This window comes from Dioscorea cayenensis, unplaced genomic scaffold (assembly GCF_009730915.1).
Source record: "Dioscorea cayenensis subsp. rotundata cultivar TDr96_F1 unplaced genomic scaffold, TDr96_F1_v2_PseudoChromosome.rev07_lg8_w22 25.fasta BLBR01000910.1, whole genome shotgun sequence".
Lineage (NCBI taxonomy): Eukaryota > Viridiplantae > Streptophyta > Magnoliopsida > Dioscoreales > Dioscoreaceae > Dioscorea > Dioscorea cayenensis.
The window spans coordinates 48,132-60,675 of record NW_024087301.1 but is presented as its reverse complement, the minus strand read 5'-3'; the positions used below and the strand labels follow the sequence as shown (position 1 = coordinate 60,675).

The 12,544-nt window shown below is 40.4% G+C and overlaps 1 protein-coding gene across 1 annotated transcript; it reads right to left on the bottom strand.

Annotated features, from left to right (window-relative positions):
• Positions 1-5,507: 5,507 nt before the first annotated feature.
• Positions 5,508-6,259, bottom strand: LOC120255255. Its single transcript, XM_039263118.1, has 2 exons — positions 5,756-6,259; positions 5,508-5,708 (listed from the first exon to the last, which is right to left on the bottom strand). The coding sequence occupies exons 1-2, from the start codon at positions 6,257-6,259 to the stop codon at positions 5,508-5,510; spliced, it is 705 nt and encodes a 234-aa protein (XP_039119052.1).
• Between the last annotated feature and the right edge of the window lie 6,285 nt (positions 6,260-12,544).

The following is a 12,544-nucleotide window of genomic DNA, read 5'->3' as shown; positions in this document are numbered from 1 at the left end:
TTGTTGCTGATTGGTATGTTGATCATAGTTTGAAAATGTACATCAAATTAGATATAATAGCATTTTAATAGCTTGTGAAAGAAAATTATTAATTTCGATTAAAGGGTTGAATTTTTGTTACAATGCATCTTTCTTAGATTGGAATTGTCTACAATGTACATTGCTATTGATCAACCATCCATAATACAAACTCTAATTGATAAAAAAAAAACACATACCATGCTTCACTACCTGATTGGGTTGAGATAGAAGGCAAGTTAGAGGATCACAAACCTTGCCATGTTTCCTTCATCGTCCAATTTTTTTTTTTTGAAGAAAAACCCCAAAGGGGCTAATTTATTGAAAAAGAACTGGACAACACAGACAAGAAAAAGCTGAGTTAACAAGTCAAGAAGAGCTAAAGAACAGAGCTAAAGGACTAGAAAATAAATCCAGAGTCGATGAAGCGTTTCATGATCCAGCGAGGGAGATCTCTTCCAAACAAGAAGAGATTAAGTGTTGAGTAGTTGAAACCAAGTGTAGCCAAAGAGATGGCAGGGGCCATCCAAGTACCGGGGATGCAATAGACAGAAGGTGAGCCGTGCGCGTTCAAGAGAGATCTGATGGACGTGAGTTGAGAGGAATATCTCCTGTTAAGGACATCGTCAGAAACTTGAAGCGCGTGAATGGTAGAGTAGATATCAACAAAAATATGCTTGACAGGAGAGTGGCACTGTATAGTTGCACGAAGTGCAATTTCCAGGGCAAACAGGTCATCTCGCGAGTGATCATCCAAAGCAAGAGCGACGCACCTTGCAAGAATGATAGAATAGTTAGCATTGGAGAGAAAGAAGCCAACAGAACATACCTTGGTGCTCGCGTTGGTGCTGATATGTGCGAATAAGAATAGTTCATCGCAGCAAGAAAAGTTATTCAGTATGAGTTTTTGCCCAAGAAGACCAGAATTACAATTGATATGTTCCTGCACATGAGCAATTGCTTTGCAAACAGAGGCAGGGATATTAATGTTGGCATTGTGGAAAATAACATCACACCGAGTTTTCCAAAGAAACCATGCCGTTGAATCAATGATAGAAATAGTACGTTTAGAGTAGCTGCCATCAGTGAGCCAGAGCCTAGAGGTAAAACCGGTGGGAAAACAGACATAAGTATTGATTCTCAAACTGAGGTGGGACCAGACTTGCCTAGCAATCTGACAATCATAAAAAAGATGTTGAATAGTTTCGCAAGAATTGCCACACATAATGCAAGGACTATTAGGGCCCATATTCATTTGAAAAAGGAAGTTGGAAGTGGTAATGCAACCATGAAACTGGGTCCAGAGAAAATGCTTCACACGAGGGGCAGTGCAAAGTCTCCAAATTAAGTGCCAACCAGGCCAAGAGTCTGAATGAGAAAGGCTAATGCTCAGATGACTATATACTGATGAGGAAATGGTTAAGTGCTTAGAAGTGGGGCTCCAAATCCAGTGGCTACGGCAATTGTCATCAATAGAACAGGGAGGCAGGTCTAGGGGATCAAGAATGGAACCAAAAAATTGCTGGAGCTTAACAATATTCCATCTATGCCTGTGCAGAAAATCTAAAATAGAGGTATTATCAAGGTCTTCACTCATATTGATAAACGTAGGCTTACGGGCGATCGGAATATCGAAGCACCAAGGGTCCCATAAGAAAGAGGTGTTGATGGGATTAATACAGTTAATGCGGCAAAAATGCTTAATGCAAATGGCAGTATTGACTAAACATCTGAATATCCCAGAACAATTAACAGGGGCCGAGTACTTCCAAAAATTAAAAGCACCATACTTTAAATGCATAATATTGACCCAAAAATCATTCACGCCATTTAAGAACTTTAAAAAAAATGCTTGGCCATTAAAGAGTATTTAGCAAGAGACAAATTCCGAATACCAATACCCCCCTCAGGCTTACCTTCATTAATGGTTCTCCAATTCACATTATGGATGCCCTTTCCATTGCCGTTCCTACTCCAAAAAAACCTCCTTACAGCTTTGGTAATCTCGAAAATAATTGACTCAGGGACATGACAGATAGACATGATATAGATAGGGAGAGAAAGAATTGAAGAGTTTATCAAGATGGTTTTAGCAGCAAAAGAAAGATTGAAATTGCTCCAACGTTTACAAATCAGACGGACGCGATCAACCATGGGTTGAAAAGTCGAGACCGCGAGTCTTTTGGGAGAAATTAAAATACCAAGATATTTAACTGGGAAGGAAGCCTGGGTGAGATTCAAAATAGAACAAATTCTGGAAGAGATGTGATTATTACACCAAGAAGGGAAAAAAATTTGTGACTTGGTAAAGTTGGGACGCTGACCAGTAAGCATACTATAAAGATGAAGGCATTGATTAATACTACGGGCAGCACTCCTGGTAGCCAGAGTGACCAGAATAAGATCGTCCGCGAACATAAGGTGATTGAAGTTTTGACTAAGGTTAGGATGAAAGCCTGGAATTGTGTTGTTCATAAGATTGATGTTGAGAAGTGAAGTAAGAACCTGAGTAACAATGATAAACAGATAGGAAGAGACAGGGTCTCCCTGACGAACACCTCTGGGCAAAGTGAACCAAGGAGTGGGATTCCCATTAACCAGAATAGAGAAGGAACAAGATTTAAGACAGGAAGAAATCCAAGAAATCCAAAGCGAAGGAAAGTTCATGCGACGAAGAACGGCAAGAATTGCATTCCAATTAACCGTATCATATGCTTTTTCGATATCTAATTTAATGATCATCCTAGGGGTTCTTGGTATCAGATTCTAAAGTATGCACAGCCTCTTGCACCGCAATAATATTATCGAAAGAACACCGATCCGAAACAAAACCAACTTGTTCTCGGCCTATCAGATTAGGGAGAACAAGCTTCAAGCGATTTGCTAAAAGTTTGGTGATAATTTTGAAATTCACATTACAAAGAGCAATCGGTCTGAAATCAGTAACATGCCTAGGATTGTTCTTCTTGGGAATAAGAGTGACAAAGGTTTTACCCCAAGAGGTAGGAATAGAAGAATTCGCGAAGAAAAACTGAATGGCTGCGTAAAGACAATCACCAATAATAGGCCAAAAATTTTGATAAAACTCCGAATTAAATCCATCAGGGCCGGGCGACTTACCTGCAGGGAGATCAAGAATGGTCGAATAGACTTCTTCTATAGTGACCTCCCGAATGAGGGAAGCAGCCACAGAGTCCGAGATACTGGGCAGATTGGCGGGAAGAGCATCAAAGGTGGTAGGCATTGTGGTTGTCGTATGGTTCCAAAGCTCTTTATAAAAAGTAAGAAAAACTCTTTCAATACTCGATTGGTCTCTACAATGATTATCATGCACATCAACAACCTGCGAAATAAAATTAGTGTGAGCATGAATACGAGTAGTGGCATGAAAGAAGCTAGTATTCCTGTCTCCATCCTTAACCCATGCCAACCTGGCACGTTGCGCCCACATGTTGCAGCATTGACGCTGTAAAGTAGAGAGGTTAACATAATGATCAAAAAGAAGAGATTGAGAAATTAAATTAAAATCAGAGTTTTCAAGGTGGCTGATCTCAGCCTTAATATTAATCATATCAGAATCAGCTCGATTGACCCCAGTCCGATGCCACTCGCGGAGCTTATGGCAAGACCGGGACAGGAGATGAGAAAAAGCGTGCATGGGGTTCCCATGAGGGTCACAATTCCAAGCGTCGCGGACTGCATCATAACAACCCACAAAATCAAACCAATTAGTATTAAAGCGAAAAACATGATTAGAACGCGGCATAAAAGGAAGAGAAGAGAGAAAGAGAGGAGCATGATCAGAGAATGATCACGAAAGGTGCTTAAGATTATTGATCTGGAAAGAGTTAGCCCAAGTGAGATTGATCAAGCATCTATCCAGCCTGGCCCAACACCTAGCTTGCCCTAACTGATTGTTACACCAAGTGAAATGGGGCCCAGAGTAGTTCAAATCAATAAGATTGTTCCCGTTAATGAAGTCGGTGAAAAACCGGGCTTTCCTGGCATAATACGCAAAAGAACCACCCCTGTGCTCAGACCTGTGAACAATAGAGTTAAAATCTCTAACAATAAGCCAAGGAGTATGCAAAAGGGAAAGCTTAGAAAGCTCATTCCAAAGAAGACATTGGTTACGAAGCCGAGTAGAATTATAAATAACTGAGATAAAGAAATTCTTATGGCTATCAAACGAGATAATAATGTGAAGAGCCCGATTGGACACTGCAACCGGAGAGGCAGTGCCCAAGGATTTATGCCACAGGACGATGATGCCACCAGAAAAACCAATAGAAAGAATGGCCGCCCAGTCCCAGTGCTTTGGAATTTTCCTACAAAAACGATCAACGCGATCAGAATCAGTTCTTGTCTCAACAATACAGACAATATCCGGTTTGTAGATGCGAATGAGACGCAAGACCCGAGAAAAGGTACCGGCAGCGGAGATACCCCTACAATTCCAGCAAATGATTTTAGCAGTATTCATGAAAACAGACAGAAAACAAGCAAAACAACACTCCTTGACAGAGAAGACCAGCAAAGCAAGATCAAGAGCAGAGCTCTTCAGACTCGATTCTCCCCTTCTTGGGAGAACGATCAGAAAGATTTGAGCCTTTTCTAACTAATGCTTCCCGACGGGCTTCGGTCTGGTACTGGATGAGAGTCATGGAATCATCAGGTCCCTCATCAGGAGACTCCTCCGTCGACATCTCGTCATCATCTTCATCATCAGAATAATCCTCATCTTGACTATTATCCTCTTCTATACCGTCATCCTCCAGAGCAGCAGAGACTATATCCACCAGGGCACCATGGGAGGTTGTGGGAACGGAAGGCTGGGATGGTGAAGCTGGTGTGATAGAGGAGCGAAGAACATGGTTGGAGGATTTGGAACGATGTGGTCTAAGCTGAGTTTTCTCACCTGGGGGCAGGTGAAGGGGAGGGGACGTGTGAGTGGACGGGTTGGGCGGTAACACATTGGGTGGAGTCACTTCAATGCCTTGGGACCCCAAAGCATTAAGTGGAACATTGGGAGAGGAGAAGGTAATGGGTGGACTAGCATTCGTATGGGTGAAAGGGGTAGGCAACTGTGTATCTGCATCGAGAGTAACGAAAGGTGCATGGGGAGTGACAGGCCGCCCACCAGAAGCAGCTGATCTACCGCCACGTATGTTCCAAATGACAGCACCTCGGGACAAGGGGATATCGGGGCTCGGGTCGGCTGCAGCATCGCTAGTCATGCGACTAGCACGTGTGCCACCTCCGCGACCACGAGTGCCGCCTCGCCGGCGAGACACCAAAAGCCACGGGCCAAAGTCGTTCTCCTCGGCAGGAGGAACCGTCACATCAGAGTTTTCCGACGTGTGAAGCGAAGGAATAGGATCAGTCTCGTCCATCCTCTGATCCGGAACACCTGATACCAAGCTTGAGCCCGTCATGGATCGCCACACTGGGCGATTTTGACCAGATCCAGCGGCACCAGATGTCAAGGATCATGGGCAGGAGTTGCTTCCATGTCCGATCATACCACACATGTAACAGAAAGTTGGTAAACGTTCGTACTGGACCACAACAAACACCCGGTGGAGATCATCTCCTATCCAGAATCCCCGTGAGAGAGGTTTGGACAAGTCAATCTCAACACAGATGCGGGCATACTTGGATCGACTGAGAGAATTAGTAAATTCATCGATCTTGAGGAGGATACCAAACAGGTCAGCAATAGTTTCCAATATCTCACCCCCCCAAAACTCAATGGGAAGGTTGTGGAGTTGCAACCAGATAGCAGCGGTGCTGAGCTTGGAAAGGTAGGCTCAAAGTAGGGCTTCCAAGGGGAGAGCTGGAGGATGATACCATTTACAGACCAAGGTCCATCAAGGAGGATACGCTGCATGCATGCTTGGGAGGGACACCGGATTAGAAGAAATCCATTGGGAAGATAGGAGATGGAAACCTTGCCAAAGGAGCTCCATTTAGCGAGCAACTCAGACTTGACTTGATCGAAATTCGGTGTCTTACCAAACAATTTTCCATAAAGGGCATGTTGAAACTTCATTCTAGCTCTGTTTATAGCATCGCTATCAAGTCTGATAAAATCAGTAGTTGTTACTTTGAGTTTGGCAAGGATTTGTTCATTGTGCAGGGGAGAGTTGTCCGAGGACCGACAGAGACCAGAGGCTATCTGAGCCCAGGATTTAGGCTTCCCAGGAGCAGGGAAAGCAAGCTGCCGGTCCCCGCTTGCCATAGCAAGAGAGGAACGACGAAAAGGATTGCGAGAAGACAGAGCCGAGGGACGGGAATGACGAAAAGGAACTCAGAGCCGATCCCTTCATCGTCCAATTTGGCAATACTTTGACTTGTTTCTCTAGCCCAGGTTGTTCCTCTAATTCAGGGGTATGGAGCTGCAATTGAGATTGAATACGAATGGAGGAGGAGGTGGTGATGGCTGTGTGGTGGCGGTGATGGATGAAGAATCAGGTACATAAGGTAGAGGTGAGTGGTGGAGAGGAGATTAGTTTAGTTTAATTATCTTTGGTTACATAATTAACTGGGTTTTATTCCCTTCCGACTTTTTAAAATAAAATTTTAATAAAAAAAAATGCTATGCCAACTTCTCTTCATCTGTAGATTGAAATTTTCAAAATGAAATAATGTAGGTACTCGTGTAGCTAAGTTCAAATTCAAATTCAAATAGGGAAACTAACGGAGCAATTTGACCTAATTAGAGGAACCAAATAGAAGATTAAATCTATTCTCAAATATCCTTATAAAGGTAGACAAATAATTTTGAGACTCATTTATTACAACAAAACCTCTATAAAATGAATATTTATTAATTTAGAGGGAAGTTTTAATATTTTATACAATTAGAAGGAGTAATAAATCCAAAAATAAATAATACATTGGATGCTATTAATTTTATCAATAAAGTTTAGAACATTAATGGTAATGCAACAACTATTACAAATTATTTTTAACATTACAAAACTTGATCAAAGAAAAGAATGAATTTTGAGCAAATTGGTGAAAAAAAAGTTATATCTAGTCTACTATAGAGTAAAAGAATATTGATCATTTTATCAAAAAAAAAAAAAAGAATATTGATCAGATTTGGAATCATCAATAGATGAAAAGATTATTCCAAGGCAATGAATACATTATTATTATTTTTTTAAATTTTTTGAATAAGGTGGATAAACCACAAATTTATTGAAAAAGAGAAAATTAAGGTAATATATAGAACAAAAGCAGATGCGACAAGTAAATCTAAAAAAGTTGATGACTGTAAACCTCACCAGAAATGAGGAGAACAGTGAACAGAAAAAGCATAAAAATATGGGAGAAAAAAGATAGGGAAATTGTAGCCGGCGAAGTCAACCATCTGGAGACATAGGTTTGCCCAGTGTCAATAGGGGCAGATTACTCCTGATTCGAGTTGGGGGGCATATCGCCGGTGAAGTCAGTGGATCTGGAGGTCAGGAAATTTAAGGAACGCTTGATCTTCTGAGTGATCTTTGTAGCTTCCTACTGGTGGGATTCCGAATCTCCATAAATCCAAGAAAAAACCATATTAGCTGTTTTGTAAAGCGTTGAAGAGATAGGTGAACAGCTTTGGTTAAAAATACGATTGTTGCGTTCTAGCCAAATATTCCAGAAAATGGCTCTGAACAAAGATCCCAGAGGTTTCTGAGAGAAGGGTTTAAAGAGGGTATCCAATTAGTCCAAATATTTGAAACTGAGTAAGGTAGGGTTTCAGAATCAAATATACACTTGAAAAATGACCAAAAGCGAACTGAGTAGATACAATTTAAAAAAAGGTGATCCATTGATTCTGAATTTTTGTGACAAAGTATACATGTGTCAGCGGCATAAGGATTGCAGCATTTTTTGAGTAGATTCTCAAGTGTTAGAATTTTGTTATCCCAGGCAAACCAACAGAATAAAGTGATTTTGCTAGGAGAATGAGTTTTCCAAAATTTGGAGTAGAGTTGATAGCGAAGACCTCCATCAATTAAGAAGTTGTAGAAGGATTTGACAGAGAATTTTCCATTTTTATCTAAAGACGAGGAGTAGGAATCTTTAAGTTCATTTTCACAATCCGGTAAAGAATTTATTAAAATGGCGAAATCTTCAGCAGTAGCTGTTCTAAATGGATTACCATGGGAATTAAGTATAATAACAAATTGTTTTAGAGTAATCCAAGGGTAAGGACAGTCCAGGAAGAGAGATGTCCAACGGTTATTGGAGGATTGGCCCTCCAGCCAATCACTGTTAAAATAATTGGCTTTGATAATCATGGACCAACAAGAGTCCGGTGTGGTGATGAATTTTCACCACCATTTCCCAAGTAAAGCTTTGTTGAACTCCTATAGATCGAGAATATCCCTGCTACCCATGCTTCGAGGGCGACAAATCCTTTTCCAAGCAATTAGTCTTATCCCCTTATGGATAAGATCATGGCCTTTCCATAGAAAATCTCTCTTGATTTTATCAATTTGATGAATGACCCAGGCTGGAAGTTTAAAAACTGACATCCAATAAGATGGTATAGAAGATAACACGGAGTAGATAAGAGTTAACCGACCTCCTAATGAAAGGTACATTGCTTTCCATGGCGTGAGTCTGGGACGAACAGAATCAATTAACTTAGTCCAGTCAATTCTTCTCGGTTGTTAGGCAGAGAGGGGAATGCCTAGATAGGTTATGTGGAGGTAATCTCTATTGCAATTAAGGATTCTCGCGGAGGAGGAGAGCGGTTGGTAACCGAAATTAGTGAAATATAGGCAGCTTTTCGAGAAGTTGATTGAAAGACCAAAGCAGCCTTCTAAGAAATAAAGAATTAATTTAATGATTTTAAGATCTTTGTGTCCACCAGGCAAGAATATGATAAGATCATCTGCATATTGTAAATGACAAATGCTGTTTGATTGGTCCAGTTGAACTCCAATCAGAACTTTGGAATAAATAGGATGATTAAACATTGCACTAGGCCGCTAAGGCAAAGAGAAGGGGTAAAAGAGGATCACCTTGTCTTAATCCTCTTTTGCAGCGAATATAACCTTGTGCAGATCCATTAATGAGAATTTGAGTTTTGGCAGTTTTAAGAATAGTGTGTATCCAAGAGATCCAGCGATTGCCAAATCCTCTAGCTTCTAGAATCTTGAGAAAAAAATTCCAGTCTAGAGAGTCAAAGGCTTTAGCGAAATCAACTTTAAAGGCAAAGCCCAAAATTTTTCTTTTTTGGAGATTAAAAATAACTTTCTGGGCAGCAATAATATTATCGGCAATGCATCTACCCTTAATGAATCCAGATTGAGAATTATCCACTAAGAGACCAATCTTATGAATCAATCTTGTGGCGAGAATCTTGGAAATGATTATATAGGTTGAATTGATAAGACTGATGGGTTTGAATTCAGTGACCTCAGTTGGGGTATTTGTTTTGGCAATAAGTGCAATGTGAACCCAATTGAGTCTTTCAAAGTTGATATAGCCATCATAAAAATCACTACAGATTTTAATTAAATCCTCCTGGATAAGGCTCCAATGTTTTTGAAAAAAGAACATTGGAAAACCATTTGGACCTGGAGCCTTATCAGCGTTTAGATCAAACACAGCGTGTTTAATTTCATCAGGAGTGAAGAGGAGTTCAAGCATAGAAAGATCAACTCTATCTTTGAAGTTAAATAGATGGTTCCAGTTGAAAAGGAAACAATGTGTAATCGGGGTACCAAGCATGGTTTGAAAATGGTCAGTGAATATTTTCCCAATTTCGTGGTTACCTTCAATCCAATTCCCATTATTATGAATTCTAGGGATGGAATTTTTTTTCTTCCTACCATTAGCCAGTAAATGAAAGAATTTTGTATTTGCATCGTCCTCTTTGAGCCAAGTAATTTGAGAGCGCTGTTTCCAGTAAATCTCTTCTTGATTTAGTAGAGTGTAAAGCTCAGATTAAATTTGAGAGAAACGAGTAGATTCATCCTCAGAAAGAGATCTTCTTTAGCATAATGTATCAAGTGTGTTTATTTTTGCAAGCAAATTTTTTTGTGAAGATTAGAAGCACCAAAATTTTCTTTTGCCAAGGTACTTAGCTTAGATTTTAAGAAGGTGAATTTTTTAGAAATGATGTAGGTCCCGCAACCATTGAAGTTATGGTTTGACCACCAACCTTGAATTAAGTTCTCTAATTGGTCATTGGAGTACCAAGATTTTTCAAATCTGAAAGTTCTAGAGCAAGAATGATGATTACCAAATTCCAGGTAAATGGGGGAGTGATCAGAACCGATTCTTGGAAGAGAACTTTGAAATGTTCTAGGAAAACTCAGTGGCCAGTCATGCGAATATAAAAATCTATCCAATCTAACCCATATCGGTTCAGATTGACCATTGGTCCAAGTGAATTTCCGCCGGTGTAAAGGGGGGTCAATAAGGTTGAGATCACCTAAAAGCTTTTGGGAGCTAGCAATATCCCTATGATTAGGGTCTCCTTTGTTTTTATCGCTCAAATTGAATAAAGTGTTGAAATCTCCATAGATTAACGATGGTAAATCGTGTAAATTTCTAATAGATCGGAGTTCATTGCAGAAATGAATTCTAAAGGAGCTAGCGTTAGGTCCATAAACACTAGTGCAAGCCCATTTAGAGTTTAGGGGAAGGTTTATGAATTCCATAGTGATGGAGAAGGTTCCTTTGTGAATTAAGATACCCATAACCTGGGAACTATCCCAATCGATAATGATACCACCAGCGGTACCAAGAGCTAGGAGGTAGTCAAATGAATTCAGTTTCGAAACACCAATTGATCTCCAAATAGAGCTATGAATTTCTTGGAGTTTGGATTCTTGTAAACAAACAATATCTGCTCGTGAAGAGAAAATTAAGTCTTTAACTAAATGGCGTTTAGAGGGTCTGCCAAGTCCCCTAACATTCCAACATAGAATAATCATTAAAAAAAATAGGGTCAATCAATCTGATCTTGAAGGAGATCCTGTTGGAGAAGTAGAAGTTCCAACCCTAGAAGATTCAAGTCGACGGATTTTATCTAGACATTTAAGCTTATGATTTGGTGAACCTTGAAATTTAACACCACAAGCATTGCTATAGTTAAAGAATTGTGTATCAGTCCAAGAAGAAAAAATAATTGCATTAATTGAATTAGGCGTATCGTCTCGAGGGTCATCAGGAACGTTTTTCTTGGTAGATCTTGGTGGGATAGGAACAAACCCAGCTTCTTCATTCCATCGACCGAGGGTTTCTTGGGTCGGTCACTTTTTCTGATATGCTGTTGAATCTGACCCAGTGTGGTGGTAACAACAGGGTTCTTTCCAGTAGGTGGAATGTTAGGAGTTTTCTCTATCATCATATCTGAAGAAGAGTCCTTACTACTGAGTAACCCAATTCTCGGAACAGGCAAAGGATTAGTTGTCAGTTCGTCCGGGTGAATACCAGATTCAAACTGATTAAGATTCTTCTTGTTCAGAATAAGTTCATCATCTACGATCGCATCAGAAAGGATGCCATCATCTTCCCCCCAGTCAAGTAACTCATCATCAGAATGATCATCTAGTGGAGTAATAAGTGGTGAAGGGTCTTGAGAGAAGAATTTCTCGGAATTAATGATAGGAACTAGAGTCCAACTTCCATGAACAAAGATCCATTTATAACCGTTAGGAATAGGAATAGTCAATGGAAGTTACTTTAAGTGTGTAGGTAATGCATCAGAATTAGAAGAGTTGGTGTCCATAGGAAAGCAATTCCTTTGCCTTTATCTCTAGCTAAAGGAACTTAAGAAGAATTGTCTTGATTATTCACTGGATTAGACACTGATATTTGGTCAATTTTGGCCATAATCGGGTTCTGAATTAACAGAGTTGATTAAATTAAATCAATTTGAGAATTAGTTGAATCAACCATATTTTGAGGCAGGATCAACTCAGCTGAGGAATCAGCTTTGATCTAAGATGAGATCAAATCCTGAGAAGTTCTTATCTCATTAGAATCCAAGTACTGAGTTTAGTTATCTTGGGATATGATTTTATTTGAATTAATGAGAGAATCAGAAGAAGACTGATCCCGAGGCGAGCTAGACACCCGCAAACGTCTAAGATGATCTGAAGAGGCATGATCACGATGCACTGGAACACCCATTGTGTGAGCATCCATCACATGGCTGCAGTGCATTAACAGTGCATCCCCTTCCTCGTTTCTCTCTCGAGAGATCTGAGGAATCTAGGGGGATCACTGTGGGAAGATCACCGGAGCTCTGGCTTTCTTTGACCAAGCATAAGCCGTCCAAGCTCTCAGCGGAGGCCAAGGTTTTCTCTGAACGAATCATAGGGCGAGACGAGAATGCAGCAGTTGATTTCTTTTGAGAAGAGGAAACAGGACCTTGAACCAATTTCGACCTGATGATTGGAAAGCCATCGTCCTCGAGCCTAACTTTGAAGCTTCTCACTCCCATGTCAATGATCATCTCTACAAGGAAGGAGGTGGGGGATTGAAGCCTGACGAGAGCTCACATGTGTTC

Bases quoted from the DNA above. Each gene is read 5' to 3' on its own strand.
- LOC120255255 (XM_039263118.1), bottom strand. From the start codon at position 6,259: ATGGCAAGCGGGGACCGGCAGCTTGCTTTCCCTGCTCCTGGGAAGCCT. The intron at 5,709-5,755 runs GTGAGATATTGG...ATCCTCCTCAAG, and splicing joins TCCCATTGAGTTTTGGGGGG to ATCGATGAATTTACTAATTC.